Source organism: Oncorhynchus keta, unplaced genomic scaffold (genome assembly GCF_023373465.1).
Source record: "Oncorhynchus keta strain PuntledgeMale-10-30-2019 unplaced genomic scaffold, Oket_V2 Un_scaffold_14865_pilon_pilon, whole genome shotgun sequence".
In the NCBI taxonomy this organism is placed as follows: domain Eukaryota; kingdom Metazoa; phylum Chordata; class Actinopteri; order Salmoniformes; family Salmonidae; genus Oncorhynchus; species Oncorhynchus keta.
Genome location: NW_026290793.1, coordinates 112,412 through 130,237, shown reverse-complemented (window position 1 = coordinate 130,237; position 17,826 = coordinate 112,412). Strand labels below are relative to the sequence as shown.

At 49.4% G+C, this 17,826-nt stretch overlaps 1 protein-coding gene across 2 annotated transcripts in view; it reads left to right on the top strand.

Annotated features, from left to right (window-relative positions):
- The window catches only part of LOC118381187 (lipopolysaccharide-responsive and beige-like anchor protein), a 223,833-nt gene that overhangs the window by 102,024 nt on the left and 103,983 nt on the right, over nt 1-17,826 (top strand). For both annotated transcript variants that reach the window (XM_052513987.1, XM_052513989.1), the window contains 4 exons: nt 871-986; nt 1,293-1,405; nt 10,218-10,358; nt 13,653-13,772. In XM_052513987.1, coding sequence (XP_052369947.1) covers nt 871-986; nt 1,293-1,405; nt 10,218-10,358; nt 13,653-13,772 — 490 coding nt within the window. The remainder of the gene's footprint in view (nt 1-870; nt 987-1,292; nt 1,406-10,217; nt 10,359-13,652; nt 13,773-17,826) is intronic.

Here is a 17,826-nt window from a genome sequence, read left to right as displayed (position 1 = left end):
CCAGAGAGCCCGGCATCTAACCAGAGAGCCCGGCATCTAACCAGAGAGCCCGGCATCTAACCAGAGAGCCCGGCATCTAACCAGAGAGCCCGGCATCTAACCAGAGAGCCCGGCATCTAACCAGAGAGCCCGGCATCTAACCAGAGAGCCCGGCATCTAACCAGAGAGCCCGGCATCTAACCAGAGAGCCCGGCATCTAACCAGAGAGCCCGGCATCTAACCAGAGAGCCCGGCATCTAACCAGAGAGCCCGGCATCTAACCAGAGAGCCCGGCATCTAACCAGAGAGCCCGGCATCTAACCAGAGAGCCCGGCATCTAACCAGAGAGCCCGGCATCTAACCAGAGAGCCCGGCATCTAACCAGAGAGCCCGGCATCTAACCAGAAAGCCCGGCATCTAACCAGAGAGCCCGGCATCTAACCAGAGAGCCCCCGTATCTAACCAGAGAGCCCCCGTATCTAACCAGAGAGCCCCCGTATCTAACCAGAGAGCCCCCGTATCTAACCAGAGAGCCCCCGTATCTAACCAGAGAGCCCCCGTATCTAACCAGAGAGCCCCCGTATCTAACCAGAGAGCCACCGTATCTAACCAGAGAGCCACCGTATCTAACCAGAGAGCCACCGTATCTAACCAGAGAGCCACCGTATCTAACCAGAGAGCCACCGTATCTAACCAGAGAGCCACCGTATCTAACCAGAGAGCCACCGTATCTAACCAGAGAGCCACCGTATCTAACCAGAGAGCCACCGTATCTAACCAGAGAGCCACCGTATCTAACCAGAGAGCCACCGTATCTAACCAGAGAGCCACCGTATCTAAACCAGAGAGCCACCGTATCTAACCACACAGTGTGTGTTCTCCCTCCTCCAGGCGTATCTCCCAGGCCAGTCCCAAGCAGCTCTACAAGGCCTCCAACATGACCCAGCGCTGGCAGCGCAGAGAGATCTCCAACTTTGAGTACCTGATCTTCCTCAACACCATCTCTGGTAAGACCAGTGTTACCCCACTGTCACTGGACTGTCACCATAGGGAATGACAACACACCCAGCTATTATGAACATATGTGGTCAATGATGTAAATTATATAAACTCTGTTTGGCCAACATGGTTTCATCCTCTGACTTTATTTTCTTCATAGTTAGTAAAAATATATTCCACATTTAAGCTGTAATTGAAAAGGGAGTTTGGTGTCCAGACATTTAGATTACTAAACATGTTCAGATCTAGAAGTTTGATGATGATGTTGACTAATTTGAGACTGTTGTGACCGCCCCCCCTATGTCTCCCTCCAGGCCGTACGTACAACGACCTGAATCAGTACCCCGTCTTCCCCTGGGTCATCACGAACTACGACACTGAAGACCTGGACCTCACTCTGCCCAGCAACTACAGAGACCTGTCCAAGGTAACACACCCACGCACACTTAGGAAGAAAGAGACGCCTCGCTGAAGACCAGTTCTCTGGGACTAGCTGAGTCAGCGCTGATAGAAGGTCCTATAAGGCTATGAGGGAGTATGTCGGGGAGTTGTGGCTGGAATGATTAGCAGGCTGTTTGTTAATCACTGCCCACTCCCCTGGCCTGAGTAGTGGCGGTGTAATTGCGATTGATCATAGTTAAGTAAGACATCTCTGTAATCAATGGGTGCTGATAGCCATCTCTGTACAACACACAGCAGAGAGGAAAGAACAGCTTCTCTCTCTTTCTCTGTCTGTGTCTGTCCCTATTTTTCTCTCTCTTCACTGGCTAAAGGCGTCCTCATACATAAGTTTGATTTGCTCCCAGCAGACCTCTGCTAGGTGAAGTGAACGTATGTGCTCGCATACTACTTTAAAATACCTTACCTTCAAAAAGCGGCAATATTGGTCCCTCTTGAGATGCAGCAGTCACTAACCTTCCTCAAAATAGTCAGAGTTCATCTAAAATAACTCAATAAATCTGTAATTAATTTAGGTGTTTTTACAGAGGAGGTCTTTTTACGTCTAAGATGTTTGGTGCAGTATTTCTCAACAACAAAAAAATGTGCATGAAAACTAGTCGTCTGTCGTTGAACGACAACAAACACTGCTTTGAAGAATGCCTACTGTTGACCAATCACTGACGAAAGGGCGTAGACTTCAGATACCGAACTTCAAAAAGCTTTAAAAAACAATGTGTGTGCTCGAACAGCCAGAAAAAAATATGCTGAATGCTGTCGAACACCAAAACTTCACAAAAACGTAATAGAATGTCGTCATAATGCATGCAGAAACGGTTTCGACGAGGAAGCATACGTTAAGGGGTACTCTTAGACGGTATCACTGCTTACACACCTATAGAGGAAGTCATGTAATACCAAGACTCCATTTTGTATTTGACCTGGACAAAAGTCTAAAATGTGCAGAACTCCATTATTTACTAATTGAAGTCAGTCTTAAGTCCCCTCCCGCCGCTCCCTCTGAAGTATAGGAATGCTCTCTACAGATGATTAAGCTTAGAACAGTTGAAGATGTCTTACTCTCCCCCCCTGAAGCTTTTAAAACACACACACACACTTTTAAAAGGCCCATCTCCAAAGCCTGCCAGTCGCAGCAGCCCCAGAACGGCCATTCATTATGTGTAATGGCGCCCAATGGTGGGAGGACAGAAGATTACTTTGAGAGTGAGATGATGGAGCGCCCGTGTCTAGCTTAAGCCAAAATGGCTGAATAAATCAGCCGGGCAACAGGAAACAACAGGCATGTGCAGTAATGAACATGCAGAGTATACATGGGAAGTAATGCACTCTAGAGCCACACAGAGTTGGCCATTCACTTTTAATGGTGCGTCTGGCCCAAATCTGCCCTGGCTGGCAAAGGATTCTGAGGTGGAGGTGGAATGCAGACGCGTCCATCTTGCTATGACTGAGGATGGATTCAGCTGGAGTGAATGCATGCTCTCTTGAGAAGACTTCTATGGCCTTTTTGTGAACTGTCATTGCCACAACTGCTTCTCGACTTCCATACACACCCATCCTGTCATACACATCAACACCGTCCTCCAAGCAGCCCTCCTTTGACCAGTCCTCCCATCGCCGTTTCTCTCTCTACCTCCCTTGTGTAGTGTTTCCCACCATGCGGCTGTGTACCCCCCCCTCGCTCTGTTTATTTGTTCTTCATTTTGCCCACGAGGCTGACACATGACAGCCATAGCAGCCTCTCTCCCCTCCTCCCTCCCCCTCATCCCCCTCTTCCTCCAGAGTTTGGACAGCTCAGCCTCTGTGCTCAGTCGAGCCTCAATGCCCCAGGGAGAAACTGAGCAGCAGAGAGAGGGAGGGAATGAGATAGAACAAGGGGAGAGAGAGGGAGAACGACAGAACAAGGGGAGAGAGAGGGAGAACGACAGAACAAGGGGAGGGAGAACGACAGAACAAGGGGAGAGAGAACGACAGAACAAGGGGAGGGAGAACGACAGAACAAGGGGAGGGAGAACGACAGAACAAGGGGAGGGAGAACGACAGAACAAGGGGAGGGAGAACGACAGAACAAGGGGAGGGAGAACGACAGAACAAGGGGAGGGAGAACGACAGAACAAGGGGAGGGAGAACGACAGAACAAGGGGAGGGAGAACGACAGAACAAGGGGAGGGAGAACGACAGAACAAGGGGAGGGAGAACGACAGAACAAGGGGAGGGAGAACGACAGAACAAGGGGAGGGAGAACGACAGAACAAGGGGAGAGAGAGGAACAAGGAGAGAACGACAGAACAAGGGGAGAGAACGACAGAACAAGGGAAGAGGGAGAACGACAGAACAAGGGGAGAGAGAACAAGGGGAAGGGAGGAACGACAGAACAAGGGGAAGGAAGAGGGAGAATGAGAACAAGGGGAAGACAGAACAAGGGGAAGGAAGAGGGAGAACGACAGAACAAGGGGAGAGAGAAGGAGAACGACAAAACAAGGGGAGAGAGAAGGAGAACGACAGAACAAGGGGAAGGGACAGGGAAGGAGAACGACAGAACAAGGGGAGAGAGAAGGAGAACGACAGAACAAGGGGAAGGGAGAGAACAAGGGGAGGAGAGAACGACAGAACAAGGGGAAGGAAGAGGAGAACGACAGAACAAGGGGAAGGAAGAGGGGAGAACGACAGAACAAGGGGAGAGAGAAGGAGAACGACAGAACAAGGGGAGAGAGAAGGAGAACGACAGAACAAGGGGAACAAGGGGAAGGGAGAGGGGGAGAGGAGAAACGACAGAACAAGGGGAGAGAGAACAAGGAGAGAACGACAGAACAAGGGGAAGGAAGAGGGAGAACGACAGAACAAGGGGAAGGAAGAGGGAGAACGACAGAACAAGGGGAGAGAGAGGGAGAACGACAGAACAAGGGGAGAGAGAGGGAGAACGACAGAACAAGGGGAGAGAGAGGGAGAACGACAGAACAAGGGGAGAGAGAGGGAGAACGACAGAACAAGGGGAGAGAGAGGGAGAACGACAGAACAAGGGGAGAGAGAGGGAGAACGACAGAACAAGGGGAGAGAGAGGGAGAACGACAGAACAAGGGGAAGGAAGAGGGAGAACGACAGAACAAGGGGAAGGAAGAGGGAGAACGACAGAACAAGGGGAGAGAGAGGGAGAACGACAGAACAAGGGGAGAGAGAGGGAGAACGACAGAACAAGGGGAGAGAGAGGGAGAACGACAGAACAAGGGGAGAGAGAGGGAGAACGACAGAACAAGGGGAAGGAAGAGGGAGAACGACAGAACAAGGGGAGAGAGAAGGAGAACGACAGAACAAGGGGAGAGAGAAGGAGAACGACAGAACAAGGGGAGAGAGAGAAGGAGAACGACAGAACAAGGGGAGAGAGAAGGAGAACGACAGAACAAGGGGAGAGAGAAGGAGAACGACAGAACAAGGGGAAGGGAGAGGGAAGGAGAATGACAGAACAAGGGGAAGGAAGAGGGAGAACGACAGAACAAGGGGAAGGAAGAGGGAGAACGACAGAACAAGGGGAAGGAAGAGGGAGAAGGAGAACGACAGAACAAGGGGAGAGAGAGGAGAAACGACAAAACAAGGGGAGGAAGAGAAGGGAGAACAAGGGAAGGAGAGGAGAACGACAGAACAAGGGGAGAGAGAAGGAGAACGACAGAACAAGGGGAAGGGGGAGAGGGAAGGAGAATGACAGAACAAGGGGAAGGAAGAGGGAGAACGACAGAACAAGGGGAATGAAGAGGACAGAACAAGGGGACAGAACAAGGGGAGAGAGAGGGAGAACGACAGAACAAGGGGAGAGAGAGGGAGAACTACAGAACAAGGGGAGAGAGAACAAGGGGGAAGAGGGGGAGAACGACAGAACAAGGGGAAGGAAGAGGGAGAACGACAGAACAAGGGGAGAGAGAGGGAGAACGACAGAACAAGGGGAGAGAGAGGGAGAAGAACGACAGAACAAGGGGAGAGAGAGGAGAACGACAGAACAAGGGGAGAGACAGAACAAGGGGAGGAGAGACGACAGAACAAGGGGAGAGAGAGGGAGAACGAGAACAAGGGGAGAGACAGAACAAGGGGAAGGAACAGAGGGAGAACGACAGAACAAGGGGAGAGAAGAGGGAGAACGACAGAACAAGGGGAGGGAGAACGACAGAACAAGGGGAGGGAGAACGACAGAACAAGGGGAGGGAGAACGACAGAACAAGGGGGGGGAGAACGACAGAACAAGGGGAAGGAAGAGGGAGAATGACAGAACAAGGGGAAGGAAGAGGGAGAACGACAGAACAAGGGGAAGGAAGAGGGAGAACGACAGAACAAGGGGAAGGAAGAGGGAGAACGACAGAACAAGGGGAAGGAAGAGGGAGAACGACAGAACAAGGGGAAGGAAGAGGGAGAACGACAGAACAAGGGGAAGAGAGAAGAGGGAGAACGACAGAACAAGGGGAGAGAGAGGGAGAACGACAGAACAAGGGGAGAGAGAGGGAGAACGACAGAACAAGGGGAAGGAAGAGGGAGAACGACAGAACAAGGGGAGAGAGAGGGAGAACGACAGAACAAGGGGAAGGAAGAGGGAGAACGACAGAACAAGGGGAAGGAAGAGGGAGAACGACAGAACAAGGGGAAGGAAGAGGGAGAACGACAGAACAAGGGGAAGGAAGAGGGAGAACGACAGAACAAGGGGAATGAAGAGGGAGAACGACAAAACAAGGGGAGAGAGAGGGAGAACGACAGAACAAGGGGAGAGAGAGGGAGAACGACAGAACAAGGGGAGAGAGAGGGAGAACGACAGAACAAGGGGAGAGAGAGGGAGAACGACAGAACAAGGGGAAGGAAGAGGGAGAACGACAGAACAAGGGGAATGAAGAGGGAGAACGACAGAACAAGGGGAGGGAGAACGACAGAACAAGGGGAGGGAAGAGGGAGAACGACAGAACAAGGGGAGAGAGAGGGAGAACGACAGAACAAGGGGAAGGAAGAGGGAGAACGACAGAACAAGGGGAAGGAAGAGGGAGAACGACAGAACAAGGGGAAGGAAGAGGGAGAGAGGGCAGACTTTTTTTGTTTCACCCCCTCTCTCTCTGACTCTCCTGTTCCCTCTCTACTCTCTCTGCCTCTCCCTATCCCTCTCTACTCTCTCTGCCTCCCTCATCCCCCCATTCCCATGAAAGAGCGAGGGAGTGAAGGAAGGAGAGACGCGGGGCCGACCAATCTTTACTACACCAGTTTTATTCATGCTGTTGACATGGTGTGATATCAGTGTGTGACCAGTGGAGCGTGGCAGACTGCATCGTCTGGGAAAGGACAGCCGCTCCGACGCTCGGTACTCCTCCTCTATTGGCTGCTCGTTTAGTTTGGTTAGTCATAATCCCCCCTTCTGATATCTCTCCTTCTCTCTCTCCTCTTTTACTTGAGGTTGGAGCGTTGGGCCAGTAAACGAAAGTTTGCTGGTTTGAATACTGTGAACAAATTACATTATTGGAACACATAGGTGTTCAAATGTGGAGGTGAACATAAAAATAAATAAAAAATGTAAATATCTGTCGCTGTGCCCTTGAGCAAAGCACGTAACCCTAAATTCTCCAGGGTTGCTGTACAATGGCGACCCTGGCCGTGGGATATGCAAAAAAACACATTTCCATTATACCCTTGTGAAGTAACAGGACCAATATACGCACCCCCCAAATGATTATTATTTTCAGTCTACCCTCCCTCCCTCCCCTCTCATGTCGTGCTCTGCTTTGATAGAAACAGGTCATGTGAGAGTCCTGTGACATTGAGAGGCTGAAATTGCCACGAACCGCCGTGGGTCACACACTGTCATGTGTGTGTGTGCGTGCGCGAGTGCATGTCCCCACAAATGTATGTTCCTTCTATCAGAGCGGTTCCGTTCATACTCCGGGGCTCTTTCTCATCCTAAACTCTGACCTCGGCCTGACATGAAACGCCAGCCCAGAGATAACATTGTAGTCACCACGATAAGGACGCGGTCTTACACTAGACAACCTTAGTCCCTATCGAGTGCACTACTTTTGGACGCTCCTTAGTAGTAGTAGTGCACTATGTTATGAATAGGGTGACGTTTGGGGCGCACACCTGCTCTAACGTTGAGAGCATTTTTAAACAGGCATTTTGGAAGGACTCCTGAAACGGGATGCTTGAACGAGGTGTTGACCTGGACAGGTTTGGGGTCCTGTATTTGCAATGTAGCAAAAACAATGCAGCTTTATATTGAGCGGTTCCAGGGCTCTCGTACTTTGGCACCGCGCGGGGGGCTAATGGGGTATTGATTTCAAGATGCGTCCCATATGTTTTCTGACACCCCTCAAACACCACGTCATTCTCACTGTTTAAATAGGACATTCTATATAAACAGTCCTCTCAAAACCACAGTTTGATTTATGTCTCAAGGCTCTCTGGCAAAGCTCAGACTGAGCCTTCCTAAATGAGTGATTTATTTTGTCAAATAATCCTTAAATGTGGAAACATTATAGTTTGTTGTATCACTGCTGACCCTTATAATTTGGAGAGATGTAATGGTTAACTATATGCTACTGTCTGATTTCTGCTCATCTTGTTAGAAATGTTTGCCTTTGATGTCTTTGACATTTGAATTCAGATCTGAGAGATTTTCTGTAGTGGAAGATTGTTTGTATTATCCGGTTGACATTAGGTTTGTTTTCGGTTAACTGTTGAATGATTATATTTGTGTCTGTGATCAGAGTCCTTTGATAATATAAATCTCTATTTGATCTGCAAACGGTATATCAACACAATGTGTTACTGTATGATGCACTTCCTGTTGTTCCAATATGTTAGAGGATTTTGCGTCACGTAAAAGATTACACATCACCGACACCATCTTGTACAGTTTTTATTTTATTTAACTAGGCAGGTCAGTTAAGAACAATTTCTTATTTACAATGACAACCCACCCCGCCCAAACCCGGATGACGCTGGGCCAATTTGTGCACCGCCCTATGGATCTCCCAATCACGGCCGGTTGTGATACAGCCTGGAATCGAACCAGGGTCTGTAGTGACGCCTCTAGCATAGTTGAGTGGCTATGGGTAGCAGTTGGCTAGCATAGTACTTTATACGTGTAAGCTAATTCTATGGTGTAATAATGATGCCACAATAACCATTTCCCAACACCTTCCTAATCTACATTCTGGATGAACAAAAGATAAAACCGTTATCCAAGATTAAAGTCTCCCATATTCTCCTCTTTGAAGCAATAACACCATCTAACTCCGTCCATGGCTTATTCTAATCTCATTCCCGTTCAAAGTCTAATTAAAAACAACTCTAGCAGCTCATTTATCCGAGCGCTCGTCAAAGCGCTATTCGCAGGCACCGCCTGAACATATTAGCCCAATGGGCAGCGTTCACTCGATCAGAGCACTCCTCACCGGGGACGGCCCTGATGTACGACGCTGTCACCACCGCTCTATTGTACCGCCGCCCTCCTCGCCGCGCATCGCTCTCCACCCGGACGTCATTTACAGCAGTAAACAATGTAGAGTGTAGAGCACTCTCTCTTTTTCTCCCTCGTTCTCTCTCTCTCGCTCAGCTCTCGCTCTATTTTTCTCTTTCTCCCTCTATCCCCCTCTCCCCCCCTCTCTCTCTTTTATTCTCGCTCTCATTGCAGTGCACTCAGTCTCTTTTTTTTATTTTTTATTCCTCTTCCAGCCTTTTCTTTTTTTAATGAGCTCTACGTTATTACGGCAATAAATCAGTCCAATCGTTGTACTGTATAATTCAGCGTGTGTACTCCCACCCCCAGTAGCCCTGGGTAAGCCAATAGTGTGTCACTGTCAGCACAGCCCAGCACACTGTGTCGGCATGAGGCGGTGTGTGTGTTGGCGTGTGTGTGTGTTCCTGTTCTTTTCCGGTTGTTCGAGTATAAGGAAGGTAATTGGGTACGGTCTTGAATGGGTGCACCCTTGGATACAATCAGACACACACACCACTACACCCACCACTACACCCACCATTACACCCACCACTACACCCACCCGACACAGTAACAGCAGCATCAGATCAATAGCCTCTCCCCAGCCTGGACGAGGCCTCCCATGACAGCACTATGATATGAGAGAGGGACTATCGATCCACCAGCCAGTGCTTCATCTTCAAAAGGCCATCATTCCATTACCGTTGATCAGAGAGGAGGTGTGTTTGGAGCGAGGGATGAAGAGGAGGAGGAGAATAGAAGACTAATAAAAATTGAACGGGTAAAAAAGTGATTTCTATAAATGAGCATTTAAATAATAAGCCAGGCTCAGCCAGGTATTGGTTTCTCTGAGATCAATGGGAAATTAATGCAACTGATCCATTTTTTAGACCCACAATGGAGGCTGCGTCTCCTTACTAGTATATTAGCTACATATTAATAAAAATGGAAGAAGGAACCTCCCGGCCCTTGCTATTGATGTTCCTAGGCCTCCTTTCATCGCAACACATTCGTTCTCTCTGACAGACTAGCCGCAGGGGGTTGTGTTTCAGGGCTATGAAGTGAAATGCACTCTGTTGGAATGGATTGATCCTCAAAACAACACAGCATCTAATATTCATTCGGCGAACGCACAAAGGTTACTAACATCATTTGAATATATATGCCATGTGTTTGAAGCAAAGTCTGCTCTCTGAAAGCTAAAAGAGTTCAATTGTACTGTGTTATAAAATGTTTCTTTCTTCTCTTTGTACTGACACTCTTTCTCTCTGTTTCTCTTTTATCTCTATCAGTCTCTGTTGTAATAACGTTGTCTTTCTCCTCACAGCCCATTGGTGCCCTGAACCCCAAGAGGGCGGCGTTCTTCAACGACCGCTATGAATCCTGGGAGGACGACCAGGTGCCCAAGTTCCACTACGGAACCCACTACTCCACCTCCTCCTTCACCCAGATGTGGCTGCTGCGCATCGTAAGTTAACTTCCCCCAACTCTACCCCAACTATATCCACCCCACCTACCCCCAGGTAGCCTAGCGGTTAGAGCGTCGGGGCCAGTAACCGAAATGTCACTGGTTCCAATACCCGAGCCGAGGTGAAAAATCTGTCGACGTGTCCTTGAACAAGGCACTTTCACCCAAATTTTCTCCAGGATTGCCGTACTGCTATGGCTGACCCTGTAAAACAACACATTTCACTGCACCTATCCGATGCAAATGTCTCACTTGTAAAGGTAACTTGCCTTTTTCGACACATTAAAATGGCTAACTACTTATTTTGATCTCAATGGTTCAACTTGGTCCATTTTAAGGTTAAATGAAAGTACTGAATCCCACCACGATGTGTATAGAATAGGATTTAGGCCTTCATTTTTGTCACTGCTTTATGAAAAACAGATTACATTTAGAAATGAATGCATTACAGTTGCCACCTACCCGTCATGGTGTAATATTTACTACCTATTCATCATTAGACTTGAAGCCCCATTGCAGCTCATTGTTGTTTTCTAATTGGCCATGGATACATAGAGTCAGGTTGATTTATGTCACAGTGGAATAGAGGCTCCATCTACACGCTAACGTATGCACAGCGTATTGTCCCTGGCTGGCCTTGGTTATTTCTATGTTGTGCTGCTCGTAAAACAGAGAAGCAGCACGCCGAAGCTAAATTCTTAACGTGTGTCTTTCTGTGTGTCTTTGCAACATAAGAGGAACTCAGATTTTTTACATTTATTTTTATTAAGTCTTCAATTTAACTATGTTTAATGAGGGGCTATTATTCTGTACTATTTTTTAAACTTCTGCTTCGAAACTACTCAATCTAAAGATTTCATGAAGTTATCTTTCTCCCACGTGGTGCTTTTGCTAGTTATATTGGTATGTAACCCTCATCCAGCCGATATCAGACTCTTTCTGTTCCATCCACAGGGGACCATTCTGCCATGCAGGGAGGGATTCTAACCTTCCAGGGCCCTTGAATTGTCCTGTAATTGTCCCTGTAGCTCCCTATGGAAACAACCATTGATCCCATCACATCATTAGCTGGCTTATTACTGGCTTATTTTAAATCCACTTTACCAAATGCCCTTCAAATCAAGTGTCAACGTATGGATGGGATAGGAAGCCCAAATGAACACTAGGTTAGACCTTAAAAGTCCCGGTCCTGTATTCAAAACCATCTCAGAGTAAGAGTGCTGATCTAGAATCAGACCCCCCCCCCCGTCCATATAAGCATATATATTATGGAAGTGTTATCCTGGCTAATAGTAGCGTTAGCCTGGCTAATAGTAGCGTTAGCCTGGCTAATAGTAGCGTTACCCTGGCTAATAGTAGCGTTAGCCTGGCTAATAGTAGCGTTAGCCTGGCTAATAGTAGCGTTAGCCTGGCTAATAGTAGCGTTAGCCTGGCTAATAGTAGCGTTAGCCTAGCTAATAGTAGCGTTAGCCTGGCTATTTGTGTCCGTCTCATCCGGGGGCTATTGTTTCAGAGGGACGGTCTGTTGTTTCAGAGGGACGGTCTGTTGTTTCAGAGGGACGGTCTGTTGTTTCAGAGGGGCGGTCTGTTGTTTCAGAGGGGCGGTCTGTTGTTTCAGAGGGGCGGTCTGTTGTTTCAGAGGGGCGGTCTGTTGTTTCAGAGGGGCGGTCTGTTGTTTCAGAGGGGCGGTCTGTTGTTTCAGAGGGGCGGTCTGTTGTTTCAGAGGGGCGGTCTGTTGTTTCAGAGGGGCGGTCTGTTGTTTCAGAGGGGCGGTCTGTTGTTTCAGAGGGTTGTTTCAGAGGGGCGGTCTGTTGTTTCAGAGGGGCGGTCTGTTGTTTCAGAGGTTTCAGAGGCGGTCTGTTGTTTCAGAGGGGCGGTCTGTTGTTTCAGGGGGCGGTCTGTTGTTTCAGAGGGGCGGTCTGTTGTTTCAGAGGGGCGGTCTGTTGTTTCAGAGGGGCGGTCTGTTGTTTCAGAGGGGCGGTCTGTTGTTTCAGAGGGGCGGTCTGTTGTTTCAGAGGGGCGGTCTGTTGTTTCAGAGGGGCGGTCTGTTGTTTCAGAGGGGCGGTCTGTTGTTTCAGAGGGGCGGTCTGTTGTTTCAGAGGGGCGGTCTGTTGTTTCAGAGGGGCGGTCTGTTGTTTCAGAGGGGCGGTCTGTTGTTTCAGAGGGGCGGTCTGTTGTTTCAGAGGGGCGGTCTGTTGTTTCAGAGGGGCGGTCTGTTGTTTCAGAGGGACGGTCTGTTGTTTCAGAGGGACGGTCTGTTGTTTCAGAGGGACGGTCTGTTGTTTCAGAGGGACGGTCTGTTGATCGACACAAGCAAGATTAAGCATGATTAGAAACGCACCAATAAACCACCTCTACAGGCTTCACAGCCACACAGTGATGCCTGCTGTTCGCTTAGTTCATTTCAGTGGTTTGTGACAAAGTGTCAACAAGTCAGATAATCTGTCGTCATTGCATTAAGGGTATTAGCTGTAAGATATTACCTTAAAAAGCAACTTATGGAAATGTAGATTACAGAAATGTAAAGCCAGATTTGAGCGTTGTTTCAAAACATGTGTTTTTTAGCCAATAGCAAATGCAGTTTTTTTTTGGTAATTTACACATTGAACTTCAGTACATACACTGAGTTTACAAAACATTAAGAAAACCTGCTCTTTACATTATACAGACTAACCAGGTGAAAGACCCCTTATTGATGTCACTTGTTAAAGCCACTTCAGTCAGTGTAGATGAAGGGGAGGAGACGGGTTAATAAGGGATGTTTAAGCCTGGAGACAATTGAGACATGGGTTGTGTTTGTGTGCCATTCAGAGGGTGATAAAAATAGTGCTTTTTAACAGGGTATGGTAGTAGGTGCCAGGCGCACTGGTTTGTGTCAAGAACTGCAACGCTGCTGGGTTTTTCACACTCTACAGTTTCCTGTGTGTATTAAGAATGTTCCTCCTCCCAAAGGACATACAGCCAACTTGACACAACTGTGGGAAGCATTGGAGTCAACATGGGCCAGCATTCCTTTTAGAGCACTTTTGACACCCTGTAGACTGGATTCCTGACTGATTTAGGCTGTTTTGAGGGGGTATACTCAGTGTACACATTCAGACTCATTTTACTATAGTTTAAAAACGCTTAATCATAAGGATGTGGGGTCAAATGTCATTTCTTATTCTCCTTTTTCTCAAATGTACAGTACACCAGTGTCACAGCACACTATTAGGAGGATATGTGGATAACTGATCATTCTCTCATTCTTCTTCTCTCGTTCTCTTCTATTATTCTTCTTCTCTCATTTTCCAGGAACCTTTCACCACCATGTTCCTCAACTTCCAGGGAGGGAAGTTTGACCACGCTGACCGCACCTTCTCCTCCGTGTCCCGGGCCTGGAGGAACTGCCAGAGAGACACGTCCGACGTCAAGGTAGACACACACACACACACACACACACACACACACACACACACACACACACACACACACACACACACACACACACACACACACACACACACACACACACACACACACACACACACACACACAGAGTATTGACTAGAGAGGGCCTCTGTCTGCACACTTCTCTGGACGTTCACACACAAGTTCACACACACCGAGACCCTCAACACCTCCAGACCCTTCAGCAGCCCGCCAGTGTGGAGAGAGGCCACCACTCTCCAGACCCCAGGAGACAGGGAACATACGAGGAGAGGCCACCACTGTCCAGACCCCAGGAGACAGGGAACATACTAGGATAGGAGGAGAGGCCACCACTGTCCAGACCCCAGGAGACAGGGAACATACTAGGATAGGAGGAGAGGCCACTACTGTCCAGACCCCAGGAGACAGGGAACATACTAGGATAGGAGGAGAGGCCACTACTGTCCAGACCCCAGGAGACAGGGAACATACTAGGATAGGAGGAGAGGCCACCACTGTCCAGACCCCAGGAGACAGGGAACATACTAGGATAGGAGGAGAGGCCACTACTGTCCAGACCCCAGGAGACAGGGAACATACTAGGATAGGAGGAGAGGCCACTAGACCCCAGGAGACAGGGAACATGTCTGTCCAGACCCCAGGAGACAGGGAACATACTAGGATAGGAGGAGAGGCCACTACTGTCCAGACCCCAGGAGACAGGGAACATACTAGGATAGGAGGAGAGGCCACTACTGTCCAGACCCCAGGAGACAGGGAACATACTAGGATAGGAGGAGAGGCCACTACTGTCCAGACCCCAGGAGACAGGGAACATACTAGGATAGGAGGAGAGGCCACTACTGTCCAGACCCCAGGAGACAGGGAACATACTAGGATAGGAGGAGAGGCCACCACTGTCCAGACCCCAGGAGACAGGGAACATACTAGGATAGGAGGAGAGGCCACTACTGTCCAGACCCCAGGAGACAGGGAACATACTAGGATAGGAGGAGAGGCCACTACCGCCTAGACCCCAGGAGACAGGGAACATACGAGGAGAGGCCACCACTGTCCAGACCCCAGGAGACAGGGAACATACTAGGATAGGAGGAGAGGCCACTACTGTCCAGACCCCAGGAGACAGGGAACATACTAGGATAGGAGGAGAGGCCACTACTGTCTAGACCCCAGGAGACATGGAACATACTAGGATAGGAGGAGAGGCCACTACTGTCCAGACCCCAGGAGACAGGGAACATACTAGGATAGGAGGAGAGGCCACTACTGTCCAGACCCCAGGAGACAGGGAGCATACTAGGATAGGAGGAGAGGCCACTACTGTCCAGACCCCAGGAGACAGGGAACATACGAGGATAGGAGGAGAGGCCACCACTATCCAGACACCAGGAGACAGGGAACATACTAGGATAGGAGGAGAGGCCACTACTGTCCAGACCCCAGGAGACAGGGAACATACTAGGATAGGAGGAGAGGCCACCACTGTCCAGACCCCAGGAGACAGGGAACATACTAGGATAGGAGGAGAGGCCACCACTGTCCAGACCCCAGGAGACAGGGAACATACTAGGATAGGAGGAGAGGCCACTACTGTCCAGACCCCAGGAGACAGGGAACATACTAGGATAGGAGGAGAGGCCACTACTGCCTAGACCCCAGGAGACAGGGAACATACTAGGATAGGAGGAGAGGCCACTACTGCCTAGACCCCAGGAGACAGGGAACATACTAGGATACGAGGAGAGGCCACCACTGTCCAGACCCCAGGAGACAGGGAACATACTAGGATAGGAGGAGAGGCCACTACTGTCCAGACCCCAGGAGACAGGGAACATACTAGGATAGGAGGAGAGGCCACTACTGTCCAGACCCCAGGAGACAGGGAACATACGAGGAGAGGCCACTACTGTCCAGACCCCAGGAGACAGGGAACATACTAGGATACGAGGAGAGGCCACTACTGTCCAGACCCCAGGAGACAGGGAACATACTAGGAAGGAGAGGCCACTACTGTCCAGGACAGGGAACATACTAGGATAGGAGGAGAGGCCACTACTGTCCAGACCCCAGGAGACAGGGAACATACTAGGATAGGAGGAGAGGCCACTACTGTCCAGACCCCAGGAGACAGGGAACATACTAGGATAGGAGGAGAGGCCACTACTGTCCAGACCCCAGGAGACAGGGAACATACTAGGATAGGAGGAGAGGCCACTACTGTCTAGACCCCAGGAGACAGGGAACATACTAGGATAGGAGGAGAGGCCACCACTGTCCAGACCCCAGGAGACAGGGAACATACTAGGATAGGAGGAGAGGCCACTACTGTCTAGACCCCAGGAGACAGGGAACATACTAGGATAGGAGGAGAGGCCACCACTGTCCAGACCCCAGGAGACAGGGAACATACTAGGATAGGAGGAGAGGCCACTACTGTCCAGACCCCAGGAGACAGGGAACATACTAGGATAGGAGGAGAGGGTGGCATCAGTCTCTACAGACTGGTTACCTTTTAGTTGTGATGGAAGTGTTTTGATAAAATGTATGGTTTTCTGTGTGAAAATAAACACACTTTAGTTTGTTTGTGATTGATGGATATCAATTGATTTAGATAGTTATATCAGATTTTGCATATAATAAAGAATTAAGAATATGTTCTTAATATGCTTTTCAAAGCTAGGGGGTCAAATGTCAACATTATCTTCCAAACGTATTCCAAAAAAACATTCAACTTTCAAATTACACCCTTTTCATTGAATTAGCCTAAAGCCTTCTCAAAGGCCCCTCTTCTCCCTCTCATCACCGGAGAGAGAAAGTGGCTAATCAAATGAGCAAACAAACACACTGGTTTAAAAACAATAAGCCCACTTCCTCACATCTTAAACCTGTCCACTCCACAAAACCTGACCTCGAACTGAAGGTCGGCCATTTTACGAGGCTTCTTGCTTCCATGGGGTCGACCCCGGGAGGCCTGGTGTAAATTTGTCCAGTCTGAGGTGGCGGCACGGCCCCCTGTATTTCCCCCACCTTGTTTAGAAGGGCCGGGGGGGTGAAGGGCTGAAGGAGACCCCCTGTATTTCCCCCACCTTGTTAAGAAGGGCCGGGGGGGGTGAAGGGCTGAAGGAGACCTCCTGTATTTCCCCCACCTTGTTAAGAAGGACCGGGTCTCCTTCAGCCCTTCACCCCCCCGGCCCTTCTTAACAAGGTGGGGGAAATACAGGAGGTCTCCTTCAGCCCTTCACCCCCCCGGCCCTTCTTAACAAGGTGGGGGAAATACAGGGGGTCTCCTTCAGCCCTTCACCCCCCCAGCCCTTCTTAACAAGGTGGGGGAAATACAGGAGGTCTCCTTCAGCCCTTCACCCCCCCGGCCCTTCTTAACAAGGTGGGGGAAATACAGGAGGTCTCCTTCAGCCCTTCACCCCCCCGGCCCTTCTTAACAAGGTGGGGGAAATACAGGGGGCCTCCCCGCTACACTCTCTGCCCCGGTCCCTCCATTATGTGCAGTGGCCCCTGCTCTACTGTGGTCAGAGGCCAGCTTCTGTGATCCCCAATCCTGTCCTGTCATGGGTCACTGCAGGGGCCATAGGCCCCCTCCCCCCAATACACTTCAACAGTACACACAAAAGGTCAGGAGGGGTCAGGGGATTGTGGCCAGAGGTCATCACGGTCTCTCCTACGCTACAGACAGACTGGACTGGCGTCTTTAACCTGTTATCACCACTTTATGCACTGGGATACAAAACACTAAGACTTTTTCCCCCTTTAGAAGGAATAGAAGGTTCTTAGAGTTTCCTACAATAGTCCTGAAGCTAAAGCTAAATGGTATACTTAGCATGCTAAATTGATACATCTCATTTGTAACCCTTCTTTGTTAACAAGGTGAATGAGATCATCCACGCGAGGAAAGAATGTTCTGTTATTTTGACGTAGCTAAACTCAACTCAACATGGAAGCTGTGCAGGGTTGAGCCTGGTCCTGTGTGTTTTGATGTAGAGTGGGGCTCTTGTGGTTGATCCACTGTGACAGGTCTAGACTG